Source organism: Amphibalanus amphitrite, unplaced genomic scaffold, assembly GCF_019059575.1.
Source record: "Amphibalanus amphitrite isolate SeventyFive unplaced genomic scaffold, NRLGWU_Aamphi_draft 000646F_arrow, whole genome shotgun sequence".
Classification (NCBI taxonomy): domain Eukaryota; kingdom Metazoa; phylum Arthropoda; class Thecostraca; order Balanomorpha; family Balanidae; genus Amphibalanus; species Amphibalanus amphitrite.
This window is the reverse complement of record NW_024882140.1, coordinates 23,995-49,379: the sequence shown is the minus strand read 5'-3', so window position 1 is coordinate 49,379 and position 25,385 is coordinate 23,995. Positions and strand designations below refer to the sequence as shown.

General features: G+C 50.0%; 2 protein-coding genes across 2 annotated transcripts; both read right to left on the bottom strand.

Moving 5' to 3' along the window:
- Positions 1-14,508: 14,508 nt before the first annotated feature.
- On the bottom strand, positions 14,509-17,455 carry LOC122363904 (trafficking protein particle complex subunit 4-like). The gene is made up of 3 exons (XM_043333721.1): positions 17,127-17,455; positions 16,672-16,748; positions 14,509-15,487 (listed from the first exon to the last, which is right to left on the bottom strand). The coding sequence occupies exons 1-3, from the start codon at positions 17,299-17,301 to the stop codon at positions 15,086-15,088; spliced, it is 654 nt and encodes a 217-aa protein (XP_043189656.1). The 5' UTR covers positions 17,302-17,455; the 3' UTR covers positions 14,509-15,085.
- Positions 17,456-17,920: 465 nt separating this feature from the next.
- LOC122363903 (delta(14)-sterol reductase TM7SF2-like) lies at positions 17,921-24,936 on the bottom strand. The gene is made up of 10 exons (XM_043333720.1): positions 24,784-24,936; positions 23,694-23,735; positions 23,314-23,527; positions 22,844-23,118; positions 22,218-22,394; positions 21,563-21,746; positions 20,484-21,018; positions 20,093-20,220; positions 19,634-19,756; positions 17,921-19,281 (listed from the first exon to the last, which is right to left on the bottom strand). Exons 2-10 carry the CDS (start codon positions 23,733-23,735, stop codon positions 19,121-19,123), a joined length of 1,839 nt encoding a protein of 612 aa, XP_043189655.1. The 5' UTR covers positions 24,784-24,936; the 3' UTR covers positions 17,921-19,120.
- Between the last annotated feature and the right edge of the window lie 449 nt (positions 24,937-25,385).

The window sequence follows — 25,385 nt, the reverse complement described above, 5'->3', positions numbered from 1 at the left end:
AAAAACCCAAGTAACATTTTTCGATGGGGCCCACCTGGGGCCCACGGGACCCAATTGAAATTTGGGGCCCAATGGGGCGGCCCCTACGATTTTCTTTAAAATTTGCACAGACACTCTCCTGGGCCCCCTCTTCAATCTGGCTGAAGAAACCTACTGGGGAATCCAAAGGAAGGGGCCCAGAGAGGGCCCCAAAGAGGCCCTTTCTAAGTATTGCCCCTAATTTCGCGACCAACCCCGGCAATATGCACATCATTGGAAAGAGCGTAATTTCCCAAACAAAAAACCTAATTAACATTTTTCGATGGGGCCCACCTGGGGCCCACGGGACCCAATTGAAATTTGGGGCCCAATTGGGCGGCCCCTACGATGTTCTTCAAAATTTGCACAGACACTCTCCTGGGCCCCCTCTTCAATCTGGCTGAAGAAACCTACCGGGGAATCCAAAGGAAGGGGCCCAAAGAGGGCCCCAAAGAGTCCCTTTCTAAGTATTGCCCCTAATTTCGAGACCAACCCCGGCAATATGCACTTCATTGGAAAGAGCGTAATTTCCCAAACAAAAACCCAAGTAACATTTTTCGATGGGGCCTACCTGGGACCCACGGGACCCAATTGAAATTTGGGGCCCAATGGGGCGGCCCCTACGATTTCTTCAAAATTTGCACAGACACTCTCCTGGGCCCCCTCTTCAATCTGGCTGAAGAAACCTACCGGGGAATTCAAAGGAAGGGGCCCAAAGAGGGCCCCAAAGAGGCCCTTTCTAAGTAATGCCCCTAATTTCGCGATAAACCCCGGCAATATGCACATCATTGGAAAGAGCGTAATTTCCCAAACAAAAAACCCAATTAACATTTTTCGATGGGGCCCACCTGGGGCCCACGGGACCCAATTGAAATTTGGGACCCAATGGGGCGGCCCCTACGATTTTTTCAAAATTTGCACAGACACTCTCCTGGGCCCCCTCTTCAATCTGGCTGAAGAAACCTACCGGGGAATCCAAAGGAAGGGGCCCAAAGAGGGCCCCAAAGAGGCCCTTTGTAAGTATTGCCCCTAATTTCGAGACCAACCCCGGCAATATGCACATCATTGGAAAGAGCGTAATTTTCCAAACAAAAAACCCAACTATCATTTTTCGATGGGGCCTACCTGGGGCCCACGGGACCCAATTGAAATTTGGGGCCCAATGGGGCGGCCCTACGATTTTCTTCAAAATTTCCACAGACACTCTCCTGGGCCCCCTCTTCAATCTGGCTGAAGAAACCTACCGGGGAATTCAAAGGAAGGGGCCCAAAGAGGGCCCCAAAGAGGCCCTTTCTAAGTAATGCCCCTAATTTCGCGATAAACCCCGGCAATATGCACATCATTGGAAAGAGCGTAATTTCCCAAACAAAAAACCCAATTAACATTTTTCGATGGGGCCCACCTGGGGCCCACGGGACCCAATTGAAATTTGGGACCCAATGGGGCGGCCCCTACGATTTTCTTCAAAATTTGCACAGACACTCTCCTGGGCCCCCTCTTCAATCTGGCTGAAGAAACCTACCGGGGAATCCAAAGGAAGGGGCCCAAAGAGGGCCCCAAAGAGGCCCTTTCTAAATATTGCCCCTAATTTCGCGACCAACCCCGGCAATATGCACATTATTGGAAAGAGCGTAATTTCTCAAACAAAAAACCCAAGTAACATTTTTCGATGGGGCCCACCTGGGGCCCACGGGACCCAATTGAAATTTGGGGCCCAATGGGGCGGCCCCTACGATTTTCTTCAAAACTTGCACAGACACTCTCCTGGGCCCCCTCTTCAATCTGGCTAAAGAAACCTACCGGGGAATCCAAAGGAAGGGGCCCAAAGAGGGCCCCAAAGAGGCCCTTTCTAAGTATTGCCCTTAATTTCGCAACCAACCCCGGCAATATGCACATCATTGGAAAGAGCGTAATTTCCCAAACAAAAAACCCAAGTAACATTTTTCGATGGGGCCCACCTGGGGCCCACGGGACCCAATTGAAATTTGGGGCCCAATGGGGCGGCCCCTACGATTTTCTTCAAAATTTGCACAGACACTCTCCTGGTCCCCCTCTTCAATCTGGCTGAAGAAACCTACCGGGGAATCCAAAGGAAGGGGCCCAGAGAGGGCCCCAAAGAGGCCCTTTCTAAGTATTGCCCTTAATTTCGCAACCAATCCCGGCAATATGCACATCATTGGAAAGAGCGTAATTTCCCAAACAAAAAACCCAAGTATCATTTTTCGATGGGGCCCACCTGGGGCCCACGGGACCCAATTAAAATTTGGGGCCCAATGGGGCGGCCCCTACGATTTTCTTCAAAATTTGCACAGACACTCTCCTGGGCCCCCTCTTCAATCTGGCTGAAGAAACCTACCGGGGAATCCAAAGGAAGGGGCCCAAAGAGGGCCCCAAAGAGGCCCTTTCTAAGTATTGCCCCTAATTTCGCGACCAACCCCGGCAATATGCACATCATTGGAAAGAGCGTAATTTCCCAAACAAAAAACCCAAGTAACATTTTTCGATGGGGCCCACCTGGGGCCCACGGGACCCAATTGAAATTTGGGGCCCAATGGGGCGGCCCCTACGATTTTCTTCAAAATTTGCACAGACACTCTCCTGGGCCCCCTCTTCAATCTGGCTGAAGAAACCTACCGGGGAATCCAAAGGAAGGGGCCCAGAGAGGGCCCCAAAGAGGCACTTTCTAAGTATTGCCCCTAATTGCGGGACCAACCCCGGCAATATGCACATCATTGGAAAGAGCGTAATTTCCCAAACAAAAAATCCAAGTAACATTTTTCGATGGGGCCCACCTGGGGCCCACGGGACCCAATTGAAATTTGGGGCCCAATGGGGCGGCCCCTACGATTTTCTTCAAAATTTGCACAGACACTCTCCTGGGCCCCCTCTTCAATCTGGCTGAAGAAACCTACCGGAGAATTCAAAGGAAGGGGCCCAAAGAGGGCCCCAAAGAGGCCCTTTCTAAGTATTGCTCCTAATTTCGAGACCAACCCCGGCAATATGCACATCATTGGAAAGAGCGTAATTTCCCAAACAAAAAACCCAAGTAACATTTTTCGATGGGTCCCACCTGGGGCCCACAGGACCCAATTGAAATTTGGGGCCCAATGGGGCGGCCCCTACGATTTTCTTCAAAATTTGCACAGACACTCTTCTGGGCCCCCTCTTCAATCTGGCTGAAGAAACCTACCGGGGAATCCAAAGGAAGGGGCCCAAGGAGGCCCCAAAGAGGCCCTTTCTAAGTATTGCCCCTAATTTCGCGACCAACCCCGGCAATATGCACATCATTGGAAAGAGCGTAATTTCCCAAACAAAAAACCCAAGTAACATTTTTCGATGGGGCCCACCTGGGGCCCACGGGACCCAATTAAAATTTGGGGCCCAATGGGGCGGCCCCTACGATTTTCTTCAAAATTTGCACAGACACTCTCCTGGGCCCCCTCTTCAATCTGGCTGAAGAAACCTACCGGGGAATCCAAAGGAAGGGGCCCAAAGAGGGCCCCAAAGAGGCCCTTTCTAAGTATTTTTTTCGATGGGGCCCCAGGTGGGCCCCATCGAAAAATAATGCTTGGGTTTTTGGTTTGGGAAATTACGCTCTTTCCAATGATGTGCATATTGCCGGGGTTGGTCGCGAAATTAGGGGCAATACTTAGAAAGGGCCTCTTTGGGGCCCTCTTTGGGCCCCTTCCTTTGGATTCCCCGGTAGGTTTCTTCAGCCAGATTGAAGAGGGGGCCCAGGAGAGTGTCTGTGCAAATTTTGAAGAAAATCGTAGGGGCCGCCCCATTGGGCCCCAAATTTCAATTGGGTCCCGTGGGCCCCAGGTGGGCCCCATCGAAAAATGATACTTGGGTTTTTTGTTTGGGAAATTACGCTCTTTCCAATGATGTGCATATTGCCGGGGTTGGTTGCGAAATTAGGGGCAATACTTAGAAAGGGCCTCTTTGGGGCCCTCTCTGGGCCCCTTCCTTTGGATTCCCCGGTAGGTTTCTTCAGCCAGATTGAAGAGGGGGCCCAGGAGAGTGTCTGTGCAAATTTTGAAGAAAATCGTAGGGGCCGCCCTATTGGGTCCCAAATTGCAATTGGGTCACGTGGGCCCCAGGTGGGCCCCATCGAAAAATGTTAATTGGGTTTTTTGTTTGGGAAATTACGCTCTTTCCAATGATGTGCATATTGCCGGGGTTTATCGCGAAATTAGGGGCATTACTTAGAAAGGGCCTCTTTGGGGCCCTCTTTGGGCCCCTTCCTTTGAATTCCCCGGTAGGTTTCTTCAGCCAGATTGAAGAGGGGGCCCAGGAGAGTGTCTGTGCAAATTTTGAAGAAAATCGTAGGGGCCGCCCCATTGGGCCCCAAATTTCAATTGGGTCCCGTGGGCCCCAGGTAGGCCCCATCGAAAAATGTTACTTGGGTTTTTTGTTTGGGAAATTACGCTCTTTCCAATAATGTGCATATTGCCGGGGTTGGTCTCGAAATTAGGGGCAATACTTAGAAAGGGACTCTTTGGGGCCCTCTTTGGGCCCCTTCCTTTGGATTCCCCGGTAGGTTTCTTCAGCCAGATTGAAGAGGGGGCCCAGGAGAGTGTCTGTGCAAATTTTGAAGAAAATCGTAGGGGCCGCCCCATTGGGTCCCAAATTGCAATTGGGTCCCGTGGGCCCCAGGTGGGCCCCATCGAAAAATGTTAATTGGGTTTTTTGTTTGGGAAATTACGCTCTTTCCAATGATGTGCATATTGCCGGGGTTTATCGCGAAATTAGGGGCATTACTTAGAAAGGGCCTCTTTGGGGCCCTCTTTGGGCCCCTTCCTTTGAATTCCCCGGTAGGTTTCTTCAGCCAGATTGAAGAGGGGGCCCAGGAGAGTGTCTGTGCAAATTTTGAAGAAAATCGTAGGGGCCGCCCCATTGGGCCCCAAATTTCAATTGGGTCCCGTGGGCCCCAGGTAGGCCCTATCGAAAAATGTTACTTGGGTTTTTTGTTTGGGAAATTACGCTCTTTCTAATAATGTGCATATTGCCGGGGTTGGTCTCGAAATTAGGGGCAATACTTAGAAAGGGTCTCTTTGGGGCCCTCTTTGGGCCCCTTCCTTTGGATTCCCCGGTAGGTTTCTTCAGCCAGATTGAAGAGGGGGCCCAGGAGAGTGTCTGTGCAAATTTTGAAGAAAATCGTAGGGGCCGCCCTATTGGGCCCCAAATTTCAATTGGGTCCTGTGGGCCCCAGGTGGGCCCCATCGAAAAATGTTACTTGGGTTTTTTGTTTGGGAAATTACGCTCTTTCCAATGTTGTGCATATTGCCGGGGTTGGTCGCGAAATTAGGGGCAATACTTAGAAAGGGCCTCTTTGGGGCCCTCTTTGGGCCCCTTCCTTTGGATTCCCCGGTAGGTTTCTTCAGCCAGATTGAAGAGGGGGCCCAGGAGAGTGTCTGTGCAAATTTTGAAGAAAATCGTAGGGGCCGCCCCATTGGGCCCCAAATTTCAATTGGGTCCCGTGGGCCCCAGGTAGGCCCCATCGAAAAATGTTACTTGGGTTTTTTGTTTGGGAAATTACGCTCTTTCCAATAATGTGCATATTGCCGGGGTTGGTCTCGAAATTAGGGGCAATACTTAGAAAGGGACTCTTTGGGGCCCTCTTTGGGCCCCTTCCTTTGGATTCCCCGGTAGGTTTCTTCAGCCAGATTGAAGAGGGGGCCCAGGAGAGTGTCTGTGCAAATTTTGAAGAAAATCGTAGGGGCCGCCCCATTGGGTCCCAAATTGCAATTGGGTCCCGTGGGCCCCAGGTGGGCCCCATCGAAAAATGTTAATTGGGTTTTTTGTTTGGGAAATTACGCTCTTTCCAATGATGTGCATATTGCCGGGGTTTATCGCGAAATTAGGGGCATTACTTAGAAAGGGCCTCTTTGGGGCCCTCTTTGGGCCCCTTCCTTTGAATTCCCCGGTAGGTTTCTTCAGCCAGATTGAAGAGGGGGCCCAGGAGAGTGTCTGTGCAAATTTTGAAGAAAATCGTAGGGGCCGCCCCATTGGGCCCCAAATTTCAATTGGGTCCCGTGGGCCCCAGGTAGGCCCTATCGAAAAATGTTACTTGGGTTTTTTGTTTGGGAAATTACGCTCTTTCCAATAATGTGCATATTGCCGGGGTTGGTCTCGAAATTAGGGGCAATACTTAGAAAGGGTCTCTTTGGGGCCCTCTTTGGGCCCCTTCCTTTGGATTCCCCGGTAGGTTTCTTCAGCCAGATTGAAGAGGGGGCCCAGGAGAGTGTCTGTGCAAATTTTGAAGAAAATCGTAGGGGCCGCCCTATTGGGCCCCAAATTTCAATTGGGTCCTGTGGGCCCCAGGTGGGCCCCATCGAAAAATGTTACTTGGGTTTTTTGTTTGGGAAATTACGCTCTTTCCAATGTTGTGCATATTGCCGGGGTTGGTCGCGAAATTAGGGGCAATACTTAGAAAGGGCCTCTTTGGGGCCCTCTTTGGGCCCCTTCCTTTGGATTCCCCGGTAGGTTTCTTCAGCCAGATTGAAGAGGGGGCCCAGGAGAGTGTCTGTGCAAATTTTGAAGAAAATCGTAGGGGCCGCCCCATTGGGCCCCAAATTTCAATTGGGTCCCGTGGGCCCCAGGTGGGTCCCATCGAAAAATGTTACTTGGGTTTTTTGTTTGGGAAATTACGCTCTTTCCAATGATGTGCATATTGCCGGATTTTGTCGATGTTATAGGCCTGAAATTGTTGAAAACGTTTATTTATGCCCCGAGGGCATACTCCCGGGCCCATATATTTGAAGCTGTTTTGTTCGGTTCAGGGGGGCGCTAGCCCCCTAAATTTGGTACCGTTGCACGTAAAATTTTGTCCTCTTTCGAATGACGTGCATTTTTAGCTGTTTTGACGGCTAGAAGTAGGGTTTTCAAAGTTCGTCGATTGTGCCCTGAGGGCATACTGTTTTTTGGGATTTGTGGCCCCCCTGATGGATTCCCCGCATTTTGGCACTAGGATTTTCGATAGAGGACACCATTCTGCACCTCTCCACCAAAATTCAGCGAAATCGTAGGGGCCGTCGATCCCTGCTGAATCCCTGCTGAACCCCTGCTGAATCCCTGCTAACTTCCGTTACATTACGGAGTTTGAATATTGTTTATTTGATAATAATATCACTTTTTATGTGTTTGAAGATCGGAAAAGCATATTCATAAGTGGCATTCACACACTTGTCGGGGCCTTGGTAACAACTGGATTTCCATTACGTCATGGGTGATGATGTCACACCACGGGTGACGTTTCACTGCTGCTGCTGCTGTCCACGGAGGGCAGCGTTTGTGAGTGGAAAACAGTAGCAACATTGTAAATGAAGGCAGTATTGGCGCTTATGCTACATATGAAATTTATAACAACATAAAAAAAAATTGATATTAGTGAATGTTTATTTTTGTTACTTTTCATAAACCCTCCATTTCAGGGTCTGCATGCAAAATTTCTGTTATTTTAGAGTCAAGCTATTGTACTAAGGGATTTATTTTGGCAATTTAGTCATTTGTTAGGTTATAAGGCTGCAGAAACTTTCAGTTGAGGTTGGTATCAGTATCCACTATCCAGTTGCAGCTATAATTAATTGTGTCATATTTTGTATCATTTTCTGAACATGTAAACACCTACCTATATGAATTCAAATTTTGTGATTGTAGAAAAGCAGTTACCCTCACATTGCAGCGGGGATTAGAACAATTAACCACACTTGTTATACAAAAAGCCTGTTTGCCATCAATTTTGGGAATCCAAATTGGGTATTGGTCAGGTAGATGTAGCACAAGCTGCCCGATGCACGAGAATGGGTCTTTCTAACCAAACCTTACCTAACCTGACCTACAACCTACAGCCTTAAACCTAAAATTTACAACCTACGACCTAGTCCTACGGTATGGCATATCACAACAGCTTGTGCTACGTCTGCTACCATGACCCAACTTTGTGCCAATTCATACCAACTTGGGATGACAGTCACTGCAGATGTGTGCTGACCATGCAGGTCTTTGTTACAATTGCAATTCTATTGTGTTACAGGTTCGGCGTTCTACAGCTGCGACCCGCCATGGCTGGGCCACCGCGGCGGCATCACCTTCAGGGTGGACCTGCCCGTGGCCACCCGCCGGTCGGACCCGCCTGCAGTCCGCAGGGAAGCTGCCCTGCGAGCCATTGCAGAGCTCCCGCACCCGGACGTCACTATCTGGTCGGACGGCTCGGCTCGCGGCGGACGGAACAGGGCGGCGCAGGCGCTGATCCAGTTCCACCACCTCAACAGAGAAGAGACCGTGCGCGCTCCTGCAGGGGCGGTCTGCTCCAGCCTAAGAGCAGAACTGACCGCCATGCGCGAGGCGTTCGCGGCTGTGGCCGGCCTGGAGGACGGGGAGTTGGCATCGACCAAGTCGGTCCGCCTCCTCACCGACTCAAGGTCTGGGCTCCAACTACTCGGCCGCGGCCCAGCTAACCAGACCATGGCCCTGGCCGCCGAGGTGTGGAGGCTGCTGAGTGCTGAGCACCCTCGCCGAGAACGGCACCGAGACGGTGCTCCAGTGGGTGCCAGGCCATGCCGGGCTGGACGGCAACGAAACCGCCGACCGCCTGGCTGGCGAGGCCACGGCGGGCGACCAAGACAGCGCACCGATCGACCTGTCGAGTGCGCGAGCCGCCGTCACGCGCCATGTCCGGGAGCTGTCGCGACAGAGGGCAACCGCTGCCCACCCGCACCCGGACCCCACGCCTGGCCACGACTCCCTGGCGCGCTGGGGTCGGTGACGCTGTCCCAGCTGAGGACCGGCACATCACCGCTGACCCGTGACACGCTCCACAAGATTGGCCCGGAAGCCGACGACGAATGCCCCGCGTGCGGGGAGCCCGACAGCGCGGCGCACCTACTGACCGATTGTCCGGCCTATGAGGCGGCCCGCCGCCGCCGCTCGGGTGCCGACCCTCGCCTGGTCGACGTCCTCGGCGGCCCGGCGACGAAGGTCGTCACCTTCATCGAGGATGTTGGGCGGACCGAGCCGCCGCTCGACCCGCCTGCGCCGCCGCCCCCCTGAGCGGGTTGGCGATGGGATGCAGAAGAAGAAGAAGAAGCAACTGCCAGCGCGCCACGGCGGCGAAGCCGAGTTCCGCCGCTGGACCGCCCGCGCAATGGCCAGCACAGACAAGAAACAACCGAATCACAACACCTACAATTACGTTATTGTTATGGTATTGACATTGTTACAATTAACCCTGCTCTTTCGAGCGTGGATGCACGCTAAAATTGTCGCATAATTCCATGCAGCTTCCACCCTTCTGCAATACAAAGTTTGAATACAAAGTAGTCTTACAATAGGTTTAGAACTTATGTGCAGATTGTCGATGCTGGTTGACTTGATGATTGGAATTGTGTTTATCTGTTTTATCTGTTTTGACTTAAATATATGGCCATGGACTATGGCCTACCTTGGGAAGTGTCTATGATTTCAACAAAACATTTTTCATCAGGATACGCTGCAGGGTACATAGTACATACGTAGTGAAAATTTTGGGCATGTATGGGTGCGCATGTGGAGATGTAGACTGCGAATGAGACGGACTACGACGGTTTTTGAACCAATTAAATCTGATTGACAACATAATGTAGGACTAAAAACTGACTGTCAGAAGAATATTCACAGAATATTCACTTCACCCGGTACAACGAAAAGGGAAAGTCAGGGAACAGGGGCAGGGTACATCTCGAAGATCAATCAAATTGCAGGTGCCGATTGGTTATGGATCATCGTAGCTCAATGTACTGCCTTGTGCTGCTTTATTGATTGAAATTGCATCCAGCTTGTATTGAAAGAAGTCATTATGGAAGATTTTAAAAAGGTTCTTGAATAATTTAAATACTTTGAATTTATATTTCTGCAGAATTATATACCCGTATCATTCTTTTAATGTCAATATTTGTATATTTTCTAGCATTTAAGGAAATAGTGGCCTCAAGTTTTTAGAAAATATCTGATTTTGCTCTCTGGGCCACTGCAGATCCCTAAAAAGTTAGGAGCCGTCTTCATTATTTAATGTATAAAACCAAATAAATTATCACTGCTCAAAAGTGGAAGAAATGACAAATGAAAAAAAGTTTTCCTACAGCGTTGCAATCCAGATTTCAAGATAGTGATGGGCGCACTAGAAAGCAAGTAAAAGTACTCCACAAGGTAAAAGTAAGGAACAAGAATATCCTTATACTGTTTCAGAATTCGGTAACAAACATTTTTTGTGTGTTTTAAATACCCGGACAAATCGATTCCAGAATCAGTCTTGATGATATTATATGGTTTTTGTATGGTGTTGGTGGTACTCGAATGACCAAAGTCAGTACATGTCCATCACCTTTCGATATTTCCGTGGTGCTCGCTCCCATTTCATAGCTGCTCACGGTGTTTTGTGCGGACGTCATATGGTGCTGCTCCACTAGCGCCACCATACGGCGTCAGCTGGCGAATTATCCAGTTAATACCAGAGCCCACTTGTCGTCTCAGAGATCATGAAGAATGACCAGCTTCAGCAGTTCAGCTCAGGTATTCAATTAATTCAACTGTATAAGCATGAGTATCATAGGCAGATCAGCCACGTTTCAGTTCAACCCGGTTTACCCTGTTTTTGTCATTTTTGGCTTTCAAAGGGAGCATGATAATCTCATATTAAGTTGTAAAATACCTTAGCATTGTTTAAAACATAATGAGAAGGAGAATGGAGATGGAATAGTTGTAAATTGTTTCGGACCGGAAGTGGTTAGCTTCTATAAATCTTAATGCTTTGTGAAAATAACAACTTATTTGTCAAATTAAATAGTATCAAATAACAAATCAATCTATGCTTACCTCCCAGACTGGAAAAAAAATTCACTCACTGTCAGATGCGTCAGGGCCCAGGGGCTTTCGGGTCTCAAAATTCAGCGCAAGTGATTTCTCACCAAAATTTTGGCACATCTTTTGTGCAAAGTTGAAGCTCATTGTTACTTCTTTTCAATATTAGTTGTTGCCAGATTTTATAATCCGTATCTAAACTTTCAAAATTGAATTTAAAAGGATTTTTGACATGCTTATTACTGAAAATCCCATTCTTGTTTATGTAAATGTTATGTCATTGACATTTGCTAACTAAACAAGCTCATCCTTGTCTAGTGTCTATATATTGGTTTCTATTTATACCACCTGTGCTACTACTAATTTCTATTTGTTGAGACTATTTACCTAATGCATTTGCTTCATATGATTTTATACGCAGACGCACCTGTGCATGGAACAGTAATGCCAGACCCAAATTCAAAATAATAATGAAAAATTGTGTTATTTGCTTGTTTCAACTGAATTCTGAGTCAGGCCTGCAATCAATACATAATATAAAATGGTACATGTTTTGAGGCTTCATATCAGCACATAGAAAAGGCAATCGAAGAAAAGGCACCTTTGGGCATTGATTATTTTTGCTTGCCATCGCTTAGTGAATTTTTTCATGTTGCATTGTGTTAATAAACTTGGTAATGTGTTTTGCAGGTCCGGGGCTGGTCCTCTGGCGTGCAGGACGGCGAGGAGTGGCTACCTGCACATAACAACACAATGACTGGCACCGAGCTGAGGGCATAAAATCACATCATATCGACTTCAGCATCTGTCTCCCAGCTTTGGAGACGTCGCCCGACTCCCTGAGTGGCGAGCGCCAGTTTCCGAAAGGAAGTTGAGGAAGGCGACCCGAAAGCACCCGCTGGGCTGCCGACACTCCTGCGCTGCCAGCAGGGCGTGCTGCGCAGTAAAGCCTCGCTGCGTGGTCTGTACGACATCCGACACCGGCACCCAGACGTGCAGTTTCTGATGACATCCCACCTCAGCCAGGGCTGCCCCGAGAATCTGCTAGTGCTGACTGCCTGCTGCTGAGGCCGACCTGCCGACGACCTGCCGGACCTGTCGCCGCCCTGGTGAGCCTGAGCCGCCCTGGGACTTGCCGCCGTGTCTACGCTGCCGCCCTGGTGAAACTGCCGTCGCCCTGCCGAACCTGTCGCCGCCCTGGTGAGCCTGCGGCCGCCCTGGACCTGCTGCCACCCCGGCGGACCTGCCGCCGCGTCTACGCTTCCGCCCTGGTGAAACTGCCGTCGCCCTGCCGGATCTGTCGCCGCCCTGGTAAACCTGCTGCCGACCTGTCGCACCTGCCACCGCCCTGGTGAATCTGCTGCCGACCTGCCTGACCTGTCGCTGCCGTGGTGAACCTGTTACCGACTTGCCGGACCTTTCTCGCCGCCTTGACGAGCTTGGGGAGCCTGTGCTGAGGTGCCACCGCTCTGTTTCACGTGTTATGTTGCCCGGTTCTTGGCTGTCGCGGAGTCAATCGGCACATTGTGTTTGGAGAGGCGACATCTTGTACAACTTTCCGACAGTTCGGAGCATTTTATTGTACCTACTCAAGTCGCAAGAGATTAGGCTTGTGCCTTATTTGTCCTCTACCAATCTGTCCAATATGGTTTTTGATAACTACGATTTATGGTATGACATAAACCGGTATATTGTGTACGCATTTGGTTCGTTCCAGTCAGAAGTTTGGAATGTGTACATATACTTGTGTTACGTTACAATTTCGGTTTGTGCAGTTCACACCTCTCTTAATTATGGGGCGAAATAGACGCAAAACCAGGGCTGCGGAGTCGGAGTCAGGGTCGACAGTTCTGACCGGACTCGGAGTCGATTTTGGAAACCGAGTCGGAGTCGGGGTCATCGAAAATCCATCGGCTCCGCCAGGGCTGCGGAGTCGATGGATTTTCGGCGACTCCGACTCCGACTCCGACTCCGACTCCGGCTTTAAAAAACCAGCTCCGACTCCGACTCCGGGCAGAATTGTCGACTCCGACCGACTCCAACTCCCGACTCCGACTCCGCAGACCTAGCAGGGCTGCGGAGTCGACATATTTTCGGTGACTCCGACTCCGGCTCGGGTTTCTAAAGTCGACTCCGACTCCGACTCCGGTCACAACTGTCGACTCCGACCGACTCCGACTCCGACTCCGCAGCCCTGGCCGCTCCGCAGATCTGGCAGGGCTGCGGAGTCGGAGTTAGAGTCGGTCGGAGTTGATTACCCAGCCCGGAGTCGGAGTCGGAGTTGGTTTTTGGAAGTCGCGGTTGGAGTCAGAGTCACCAGAAATCCATTGACTCCGAAGCCTGGCGCAAAACTATGGCGATTTTCATCTACGAGAGAGCCGCGGATGTGCTGGCCGGATCACCGGCGGGGCGCACGTTGGCTCGGTCCGATCTCAATAATGTCGCCAAATCTTTGGTTCGAGTAACAGCTGGTCCTGATTTGCTTCACTGAGGAAACATCACACCGTTCTGCCTTGCATCGGACATCAAAACTGCACTAAAATCCGCTGAAAACGTATTTAAACGTCCGTCCTCCATAATGGCTACGGACGGCGGCCGGCGAGTTACCATCCCAGTGACGTCATTCGGGCCCGGTAGGGGGACGGTAAAAAAAAGCCTGATGACCATACCTGGTTATATGGCCTTGCAATGGCCATGGCCGACCACTCGGCGCCACCGACCGACTCTCGCGATCCAACTACAGCTTTCCAGGCGCGCCGCCAGGGGGACACAACAGCCGCCCACGACCGCCAAATCGGCGGCGGTTTCACGTTCGGTAACATCCACAGGCTTGAATAAATGTTAACCTAAAACGGCACACGAATTAAACAGTCGGTACTTACTATTATAACGGTAAAAAATTATCGTTACCTTCCATACCTATCCGGGGAAACGGCAAGCAAAGATCGAAAGACGCACCTTAGCACAATGTGGAATGTGGATGCGTTTATTTATTGCAACTGACTCTATACAAATTACAGAATAAACAATACACAATTCGCGGCGATAGCACGCGCTCAAACAGAAACAAAGACCATCCCATAATCACAGGAACATCAAAGTGTTCCAGACGTCTCACTAAAACGTTTCCGTTCGCATTTTACGGAGCTGGCGATATAAACATTGAAAGGATTGAGTGCACCGGCGCGGTGACAAGCACCCCACTTGTAGCCATAAGACAGCGAAAAAGTGCGCAGCGACCTAACAGTTTATCGTAAGAACCCAACCACTGATTCCTTATAGAGATTGGACAAAGAAGCACAACGAAAAACTCTATGGAATATCTCACAATGATAATACACGAATGACGTGCGCCTTATAGGTCACGGACCATCCAGCTTCTAACACAAAATAAACTGTGAGCAGGCGTTCCGAGAACGTCAAACGGCAAGTCACCAAATACGGGTCCCAGGTAATCGATCTTAAATGAAACACAACGGGGGATTTAACGAGTAAGAAGCGCATTCACTGCACAAACAGGTTAAATAATAATGGCGATATTTCAAACGCGGTACCGAAGAAACATACAGCAGCACCCAACGAAGAAATCAGTTGCCCTTTGTACCCCAGCGGCCAGCATGCACGCAAAACATCACGATGGGTAGAAGGGAGTTCTCCGAAAGGCCATCTGAGATTTATTCAGAACACAAAAACCGACACACAAACACAAGACCACAGTGCGTCGGTTGGTCGTCCGCGGGACACCATTAGCATAGGACACGGGTGGCAAAGACGCGGGTTCGGGGTCACAAATACGCGAACTGCGCACACGCGGCCGCTGACAGGACAGAAAGACAGCCGGACAGGACAGAGGCACTGACTGGACAACTAGGCACGTTAGCAGCGTGTGGGGGCGCGCGAGAGAGAGCAGAGGGCAGCGTCACGTCAGCTGGGACACTCAGTTCTCAACACCCAGTCACGCTGTGACAAGCGATGCATGGAATATCAGCGCGTACTCACACTCAACAATATATGATATTTTGCCTTCCAACTAATGCAGCTTCGAAATATGCGCTCCTCTCAGGAGCCACTCCGCACGACAGTTACACACCATAGCTGTCAGACGCTATCTCACATTTCGCACAAATGTCACTATCATGACGCATCAGACTCTCACGCGCTCAACACTTCACAAATCCCCCTCATGTCCATTTCTGTCACCCCACATCTCACGCGTCTCTCATCACTTTCATCACACATTCGCCACGCCAAGTTTTTCGGCCGACTCGAGCGCACTACGCACGTGAGTGTCAAACAGCTCGCATCGAATCGGCATCTCGAGCGAGTAGAACGGATTCTTGAGCGCAAAGTCCGCGTAGAGCTCGTGCAGTCTACGCAGCAGCGCCTCCACGCCCGTCTGGCGCGGATCGACCACGGCCAGAAACTTCACTCCGGTCAGGGTCTGGAAGCAGTGTAGCTGGTAGGAGGCCGTCTCCAGGACCTGGATACCAGAGCTGCGCGGCTCAGGGCTCAGCTGGCTAGCGATGGCGAACAGCGGGTAGAACATGCTGGCCAGAAAAATCTTCTCGTTGGTGGAGAGTTTCGGCCAGCCGAATTTGAGGCTGATGGGGTACTGCTCGGGGTCTTCCAATACCTAGCGAAGGGCGGGAGGGAAGCGGTGGTAATGGGCGCCTTGATATGGCACCTACCTTCGCTTATACAGACCATGCAGCAATACCTTATTCCGATATTGTTGCACCGACTACCGCACGCTAGCGTTACGTTCAAGAAGTTATCAAACGTCAAACGCACAAAACAATAACATGGGCCTGTTTCTGATGCGCAACTCATTGTATTCGGGACATTTTTCCATAAAAGCCAGAATTTGAGATCCATTTTATTAATTACACCTCTTTGCACTTATCAGCCATTGGACAGAATTGCTTAAAAAGGCTTTTGCTCGGTCTCAAAAGGAAGAAAATCATTCAAACTGTTTTGCGATACAAAAGCGGCATTCATAAAAAACACCACTGTTTGCAGTTGGAACCGAAATTTCAACACAACATCCGACAAAGCGGATAGCATGAGTTCAGTCTGTTCGTCGCTGATAAAGCCGTTCGCCATTAGTCAGCAGGGCATTGGCATCTGCATCAGGTCATAAAGACATAAAGACAAACATTTAAAGCAGCAAATAGCTACAAAATCCCCTTCTCGGCCGAACTTTCCCCACCTCCGCAGAGGGCTTTTTCTATATGCATTGATAACGTGGGCGACTGAACTTGTTCGCTCATCGGTGAGCCAATCAAAGGAAACAGCCAGCCTGGCCATCCGATTCAAAAGGGTCAAAAGGGGCAGTGGTCCAGGCAGTCCCTTCCTGAACTCAAAACGGTACCTAATGTTCTGGACATGAAATTGTGTGCAGTTTGACTATATTGGCCATAAGATATGCAGACTGGGGCATATGTTATTGTAGAAACTTTATGTAACATGTGTGTGAATGAAACAGTTTGACTTTTCAATATGGCTTCATCCTGTTAAAAGGTCCAGGGAGACAATAACTTTACACAAAGGTGGCATTCTGCCAACCCATGCCTTGGAATTTCTTTAAAAATGGAAAGTGGTCAGAAGGGCCCTCAACACCATTTCATTTTCTTTTTTTAGTAACAAAAAAGTTCCAGGCTCGGCGGTGTTCTAGGACCCCCAGGACCCCCCTTGGATATGCCAGTTGCCACTGTACTGGCACAAAGTGCATGTTCCTAGCAGATAAACCTTCTCTGATTGAAATATCACCTAACTGCAATTTGCATAACAAGAAATATAAAACAAATGGGTACTCACTGTAAATGCATCTCTTCCATCATCCAGCTGTTTTCCTGTCACAGGTATTCCATTTATTGCCAGGAGAGCGTGGCCAACTGAAAAAAATGTTAGGTGATAGAAACAGTGTCCTGTATCCTGTTAGGTACCTAATGATTTAAAAAAAATGGTGTGGCAATGGTAATTTTTGGAAGCGTTAACTTATAAACCATAAATGAAAGATATCCATACATAAACCCACATTTTTCAATAATCGACTTCAACATCAAATCTGTTCACATTTGAGAATGCACTGATATGTAATGAAAAATGTTAATTGTTCCTCTGGCATACCACATAAATATCAGGGCATCATGACCCCATTTTCCAAGGCGGAGGGCCAAAGAATTAGCGCAGTCCTACAAATCCAGACGTAAGAAACATTAAAATTTGATTTATTACGATACATTTTCCTGGTCAGATTTGAAAATACTAACCTTTTATTCCATCCCTCTGACCAAATGACACAACAACACGATTGTTTTCGTATACCAGCTTGTAGGGTATAGGGTAGCTGAAGGTCTTCTCAAGCTCTATTTTTGGCATATTTTGATCAGTATTGAATATAAGTCCACCAGATTTTGATAATATATAAATGCTATAGATAGTCATGATCCTGACACTTTAAAGACAGTAAATATCCAAAGACACACCAAGTTCCAATTCGTTTGGGAAATTTGGATACACATAGGATCGTATGGACATGCCATGACATAACCCTTCTTAGAAATATTGTTCACTAATAAAAGTTCTTCACCGACAGGTCATATCGCCTAGCAACTTACCCATTAAACAGCTTGTTGCTAGGCAACCTAGGAAAGCAGCTGAAAAGCGTTCGAAGAGGTTTTATGCAGAACAGCTTTTGCGCTACTGAATGTTTTTTCCGCGTCATGCATGCCGAGGCGATTATGCTTCCAACTCCTGCCATATGAGAAAAACTTTAGTGTTTTTTTTTGTTTTTACTCGGCGCTGATTTGAAACATTATCTTGTTTGAAACGGTATATGCTGCCTTGTTTGAAACAGCATATTTCCGTTTTTTTTAAAGCACGGGTTCAGCCACATTATTGCCACAAAAACACGGGTTCAGCCACAGCACTGATAATTTTCGCCTTCTGTAAGTCATCATTCGACCGGATTCATATTACTTCGTCGCTCATAAAGATGAATGCCATCAAAACTTCTGCAATCCATCAACAGAATTCCACTCGCAGATCAAACACACATACCTCGGACGCGAACCATACGTTTATTGTTGACAAACCGTTTCCAAAATGACACGACAGCTGCGAAACCTGCATCCATGGCCGGCCCGCCATCGGATGCAACCAGGGTAAAACGACTCAGAAACGCAAGCAGCGGTGAGCGGGTGATACGTTTGTTCGAAGGCCGGCAAAGAGCCCGCATAAAACGCAGTTGTTCTGAAAAGCCAGGACCTCAAATTCGCTTCTGCGAACTTCACCAATTACCAACCGTACAGAAAACCACTAAAAATTATGAAACAAGAGCGAGCGAGGGAGCGAGCCACCGCAAGTGCATGAAAACCGATTGGAGCCTGCATGCCAACACTTAAACCGAAACCGCGACGGCAGCCGACGCAACACAACTACGAACTAAAATAAACACGGGCCGGCCCTGACGAGTCGCACCCAACCGGCAATCTCGGACTCCCCCGGTGAGATCCTAAGGCCTACCATTCCCGGTGACGATGGTCTCACTGCCCTAGCCTGGCACCGGGGCCAGCTATTCACACTCACACTCGCACGCCGATGAGTATGTACAGGGGATGGATGAACCACACAACACACACTCTACCGGTCGTCTAACTAACTAGTGTCCCTCCCGCCCGCGCTACGCGGACGGGGTGTCAATACTGGGCGAATTTCAATTATGGATCGATCACTGGCTGGTGGAAAACATGACTCAACTGTATGTGAATGTTGAGGTAATGTGTAGCAGCCAAAAAGGCCCGCCAAAAATATGAACACCAGAGCAGAATGGGGCCTTATAACTCAGTGGCTTTCTCTGACCAAGCAAACACCTGAGGACAGCCCCAATAGGGACCGTCCTTCAATTTGGCATATCTCTCAGCCCCCACACCAAAAACCTGCGGCAGTGGCGCCACGGCTCCAGGCGCCCTCTACCCTCCCACAAAACACCCGGCAGATCCCAGCGCCCTGCCATCAGACCGACGCGCGCGCCGTAGCGCCGTGCAGCGCCTCTACAGGGAGGAACACGTCCACTCCGCCCGGCAACTACCACCAACCAGTCCCTGCACAAATGTGCAGACGAGTCGCTGTAATTGTACCGGTGTCACTAAACTCTCCAACGCGATGAAGTTGAGCTGGCAAGATCCTCACGTGCGTCTTCTCCGCCTCCCACGTGTCTGGCCGGGTGGACGTGCCCGCTCGGCCCACGTGCCACGTGTGGCGCTCAGAACACAGAGGGGATGAGACGGTAGCGAACGCGCGCCGCGTACCGCTCCCAGGCGGCGCCGTACTTTTGCTGACAGAAGGCGTCCACCTTGCGTGCCTGCATGACCACGCCGAGGGCGGCACAGGCGGGCAGCACCCAGCCCAGCGCGTGGTGGAACCCTGCAGAACCAGAGACAGAGACCGTCAGTACAGTGCACCAGTCATGGCAAGGAATAATAACAGTGCGATGGGTTCCATTGACCTATAGCATTAAATTTCTTTCCATAATAAATTGGCGCGTCACCTTTCTTCTGAGCGGTATGAAGCAATCCAATCCAAAAGTAATGTGTTCGCGAGACCAAATTAAGAACAAAAATATTGGCGAAGGTAACACAAATTTAGCTAACAGCACGTCGGTAGCAATATCAGCCTGTGTCAATAGCATGCAGAATATCACAGAAAATCGAGTAAATAACGTAGCTATCCCATTTCACATCTACACCACCCATCTCGTCTCGCGGCGGTCACCCACCGAGGAGCAGCGACATGGCGACGATCATGAGCACTCCGCCGAGGTGGTTGGGGTGGCGCACCACGCCCCACCAGCCCGACACCAGCAGCTTCTTCCCCTTGGTCGTCGGAATAGTCTCCAGATCTGAAACGTACAAACACGGCCGAAAACGTAAATCATGCCAATAATTGGCGTCACTGACAAATAACCTTTTCAAAGCAGGTCGCATCAGTGCTGAGTGCGCAAAACTGCATGGCCGAGTACTTAGCTATAAACATATTCAGTGAAGTTACATATGTAGCTACTCATTCTAACAGTCAGAAAAACGACTCAGATAACAGCTTCATAGTGGCACAGTTCACCGTCGCCATAGCGAAACAGACGACCTATATAAACTATACAAACCCACTCCGGTGGTAAGTCAGCTCCCTATCCCAATAAACACACACACACCCGCGTCCCCCGCCCCCGCCCACTCACGCGCCAGGGCCGGGTTGACCGGGTTCTTGCGGAACTCATTCTTCTGAGAGTTGGCCGAGCGCTGGATCAGGTAGCCCACCAGGTAGATCATCACACAGCCTACCAGGGCGTACCACGGATGGGACACGCTGAAAGGGCGGATGAAGGGCTAGTTATAGGGGGACTGAGCGTGCCATATGCGGAAAGATACGGTACAGAAATAGTGCGCGGTGCGAATCACGGCTATATAATACGGAATATTATTGTTCGAGCAATTTAAATCCGTTCAATAACTGGTGTTTAAACGTTTGAAGGCATTCCCTAATTACTAACTCAAGCTGAGAAAGACCATGAAATCAATGAAAAGACACAAACCATGCCGCGAAAGTCCAATACGCGTTTCTCAACTCACCCTGTGACCATGATGAAGCGTAGGTTGAACGTCATACAGAACGGCATCATCATGGCTCCCAGCAGCTTCTTCAGTCCAAATCCTTCATTCATGAACGTGTAGGTGGTCAGCAGGGTATCCTCGAACCACATATGGTCCACTCCGATGGCGGCTACCATCACTGCCGCCGTCACCAGTGTGGGGGAGCTCTCGCCCTTCAGGCCGCGTTCAGCCAACACGAACAGCACGGCAAGTAGCACGGCGGCCACGCAGCAGGCGCGCGTCATCAGCAGCTTCATGTCGAGCCCCAGCAGGCGCGGCGCCAGCTCGCGGCCCTCGGACACGTTCACCAGCAGGGAGTCAGTGTCGCCGGAGGAGTTCAGGTCGAGCAGGTGGGCCGAGCGGGCGCGCCAGTGGAGCAGCGGAGCCAGCAGCAGGGCGGTCACCGCGCTGGCCACCATCAGCAGGCGGAGTTTGAGCAGGGCGACCATCACCGGCGCGTCCAGGTAGTAGGCCAGCACGACGCCGCCGACCGTCAGGACGAGCGACAGGAAACCTGACGGAGGGCGAGGGCCGGATAGATATTAGAGTCGTGTCGTGGAAACGGATAAAACATAGTAGCACAAACTCCAGGGAGACACGGCATTGGAGCGTTTTAAGAGTGACATGGATCATATAACATTGATCGAGCGGCCGAGCAGACTACCGAGTCAGATAAGAGAACGACGACAATCATGGCTAGCGGTTACAAGTAAAGATAGCGGCTCAAGTGCAGATCCAATAGTGAAGCATCCGATGAGAAAACAACCGTTGATATTAGAGCAAACAGTCTAAGTTGCAGCAGGTTAGCATTTGGTTTAGCACGACATGCAATTACCATAATACCAGAAGTTGTATTCATCACTGAGACTATCCTATCACAATACGATCTGTAAAACACAATACGGCTGCAAACACGTCACAATTCATAACTATTCATTTTTATACGCATTTGTTGCGCAACAATCAATCCTCCCTTATAATCACTCAATCATACACTACGCTCGATTCCTTAGTCACCCTAGCCTCCGTACTTTTTTTCGGCCATCCGCCCGGCTTACCGTTGCATCGGTAGCGTCGGATGCCCTGTTTGGAGATCTGGCCCTCCACCTCGCGGCCCACGGGCAGCAGAGAAATCGCCACTTGCACGGCCAAAAAGCCGAGAACGCACGCGAACGCCACCGGGTCGAACCACGCCTTCAGCGCGGTCGGCACCTCTGGCACGCGGCGGATCGAGCAGTGCTTCTGTCGGGACATCAGACGGGCGAGCGGTTAGAAAGAGGATCAGCGCCCAGCGGTCAGACGGAACGAGACAGACAGACAGACAAGGAGAGGGGCGGGGACGAGCGGACGAGGGGCAAGGTACGAGTACACTGCAAAGGGGATAGACAGTAGCCGTTCGGTAGGCGGGATAGCAACGGAGACAGTTACACTTGAAGATGAGACTCCGATAAGATAGGCTGACACGTTAGCGGTCAACAACGATGCCACTTCATAAGTACTTCATTCAAAAACGATCCAAGTACCCACATCCGCCACCGTTCGTTGCGTTTTCTGATACGAAAAGACCAATTACAAAACAAACTTATTCTTCCAATGAAAATCGGCATTATTAGTGATTCCTAATGCATAATTATCAATTTGACCTCAGACCTTCCCTAACGCGTATTTCTCAACCACCATGCCACATTTCACCTCACTCTAAGCTCTCCTCACCTTGTTACAGGCCGAGTAGACGTAGAGCGGCAGCAGCGCGATGCCCAGCACCATGGGAGTGAGCAGCGCGCGGCCCCAGCCCACGTGCGTGTCCCGTTTGGGCTTCAGATCCTCCTCGGCAGCGGCAGGGGACGGCTCGCGGGCAGTGTCCCCGCCGGCGGCCGGGTCAATACCCAGCTGGGGGAGATCGTGAGGGACGGGTCAGATTTCAGATGACCGCAGATGATTTTCGGATTAGACAATCGACATTCAAACCCGGGCCCTGTTAGGTCGCTGTTTTTACATCAGCGTGCTGTCGGTTTTCCCCCTATAAAGAAGTTATTGCTGGCGCTTCTTGGCCTCCCGTTGGTCTAACGAATAGACCACTTGAATTCGACCAATGAGGAGCCAAGAAGTAGCAGCATGGTCGCAGCCTGCTGATAAATAAACGGGGTGCGAACAGAGCTCAGGCCAGGGTAGGCAAAGATGAAGCAGTTGCTGATCAAGATTCAGTTTACAAGCAACACAGTAAATCCTTCAGCTTCAGTGAAGATGAATACTGTCGTTACTGGCGTTATCTCACTTTGCATATGTAGTGGCCTTCCTCTTCTCTGTAAGCCCCTTCTCTCTCAGCCCACCAGCCTCACCTCTCGGAGCTTGTTGGCGATGCGGGCCGAGTGGCGGGTGGTCACACCCGACGGAGACGGCTCGGGCGCCTTCTCCTTCTCCTCCTCCTCCGGCGCCGGCTTCGAGTTGCTGTTGGCGTTGTTGACCGGAGGGGGACTGGCGACCTCGACAGGTACCGGTGCGGTGCGGGTCAGCGGCCGCCGGGCGCGCACCTCAGACTTCGGGGTGGATGTGAGCAGCTCGGCCGACGGAGCGGCGCTCTCAGCCGGCGGGGGTGTTACGGAGTTCGGCACCGCTGCAAAGCAAAAGTGGCAGCAGGGTTAGCGATAAATATACCGGAGATGGGCAATAAACTCAAAACACAGGACGATGAGTGGCCATGAGTGTGGTGGTCATATGATATGTCACAGAAAGCATGTCAACACAATCCATAGTATCTAACAGTTTCCCAACTATGACTGCCCAACCAGCCAGGCATATTCTGACTCACCTTTCTGCGCCGCCGCGGCCACGCGCGCCGGGGACCGGGAGCGCGTGACGCGCTGTCTGGTCGGTGGCGACTGGCTGGAGCGGCTGGCCGGCGCGCTGGCACGCGCCGGCGACTTGCTGACGCGCGCCGGCGACCGGCTGGCCCCTCCGACACGACCCGGCGACCGACTGGCGCGCGCCGGCGACTTCCGGCCGCGACTCCGCGACCGAGAGCCCTGGGGACAGTGACGGTGGCAGTGAGAGGGGCGTGGGATTTAGGGGTATGTGTTGGCAAGTTATATAACACAAGGTAAAAAGGCACTTACTATTGGTAATGTTAAGATGCATAAGGTCAATGCAAGTTGTTTTATCTTCATAACAATACACAATATTGGCACTTACCCGCGCTTGCCTGCTTCTTGATGGAGTTCGAGACCTTGGCATCTGAAAAAGATGATCAGTTTGAAATAGGCAAATCACGACTTTGGATAAAATGATGTTATAAATGTTGGAATGGAAGTCTTTTAAAAATAATTCCCAACCACATTCCATTTGGAATTGCAGAGGTCCAAGGACCAAGGAACTATCAGGCATGAGGATTAGAGAGGGAGTCAGGAACTGGCACAATCCATTATGTAGGTACCTACCCTATCTAATTGAAAGTTAAGTGCTTGAATATTACAAGGGAAGAAAATAATGTTAATAAGCTGCTAGATCACGTCTTATGACCATAACAGAGGGGGGAGCTTGAAGTGGGAAATGCATTTAATTGGCCATCTCACATTTTTTTTAGCACCCTGGTCCCTGGCTCAACTTTGCTGGGGAGCAGTGTCCAACTGAAACAAACTCCAGACTGAGACTGAACTGCAGATCCACCTCACCAATTGGCAAATCTACCATGCAAAGACAAACCTGATTACATTTGGATGACCTGACCTCTGGCCTTAGGTAATAACCTATGATCTGACGTAGGTGATCATTTTAGCCTTTGCATGGCAGGGTTGCAATTTGATTTCTTCACAGACGAGAATCAAAGGGCGTTCAGACACTACAAAACATTTTAAAAGCTCTCAGCCATGATGCATGCACAGTATGCAATAAACTATTAACATGCCAATTTGAATTCTTAGGTTGAAATCAATATAGCATCAGTGGAACTGGTCTAAAGGTACGACAGTCTCATTTTGTAATTCAAAACAAGCAAAATTTCACATGAAAATGTCACAAAAATGCAAAGGATGAGCAGTGTCTCACAGCTATCTTCGTTCTCCGTTCTCACACCTATTAATTATCGCTGTATGTAGGAATTAAATAATATAAATAAAGCTATTTTGATTTACAACTTTGGTCGATATCTAAAAATGTCGTAACTGTGAGCTCTGCTACAGTTCCCCATTTTTCAAATTCGTTATGTACCCGACACCTAAATTGAGCTTGAAATCATTTACATTATAAAACAGTTTATTTAGCAATTAAATCCCAGATCAAATACCTTTAAAAAGCCCTCGCAAACAAACACAACCCCAGCAACACTCCGGCACAAAATAGACAAATTTGGCGTCCCAATGGCGGTCACTGAGCGGCGTCGTTTTGAACCGGCGGTTCTGATTGGTCGAGAGCTGATAATTGCCCGCCGGGAGCGTGCGTAAACAGAGACGTGAGTGGGGAACCGCATCGCGCGTGTGTAACGGGAGAATATGGGAATGTGAAATCTGAACCCGTGGGAAAAAATCAAATTGTATGTTTCATTTGCAGGTCGGTTCAAACTTAATTTTCAGTTAAGAATCAAATGGAGAATGTCTAGTAGAATATGAAAACTTGGTGCAGAATTGGAGCTCGACGCCAATTTTAAATCCCACCAACTCCTCATTTCCGCGGAATGAAGGGGCGGCACCGAGGGCTTCGACCTCCCGTCTTCACCCCTGTCGCTGATGGGATGGGCGATGACCGAATCAGTGCCACATGGGTTACACTCTCAGCGCCTGTGCAGCCCGCCATGGCGCCATTCTCCGATAAAACAGCAAAAATAGCCTATGGCTCATACCCTCAGGGCAGGGGGCGGGGCATGACCCCGTGACCCTCGAGGTCCTCCCC

What these genes read in the sequence shown, in the direction of transcription:
- LOC122363904 (XM_043333721.1), bottom strand. Translation starts at nt 17,301, where the DNA reads ATGACTATCTATAGCATTTATATATTATCAAAATCTGGTGGACTTATA. An exon ending in TCAGAGGGATGGAATAAAAG is followed by an intron (nt 16,749 to 17,126) that starts GTTAGTATTTTC and finishes CATTTTTTTCAG; the next exon opens with TTGGCCACGCTCTCCTGGCA. An exon ending in ATGGAAGAGATGCATTTACA is followed by an intron (nt 15,488 to 16,671) that starts GTGAGTACCCAT and finishes GCCCTTCGCTAG; the next exon opens with GTATTGGAAGACCCCGAGCA.
- LOC122363903 (XM_043333720.1), bottom strand. Translation starts at nt 23,735, where the DNA reads ATGCCAAGGTCTCGAACTCCATCAAGAAGCAGGCAAGCGCGG. An exon ending in CAAGAAGCAGGCAAGCGCGG is followed by an intron (nt 23,528 to 23,693) that starts GTAAGTGCCAAT and finishes CACTGTCCCCAG; the next exon opens with GGCTCTCGGTCGCGGAGTCG. An exon ending in CGCTTCATCATGGTCACAGG is followed by an intron (nt 20,221 to 20,483) that starts GTGAGTTGAGAA and finishes CCGCCCTTTCAG; the next exon opens with CGTGTCCCATCCGTGGTACG.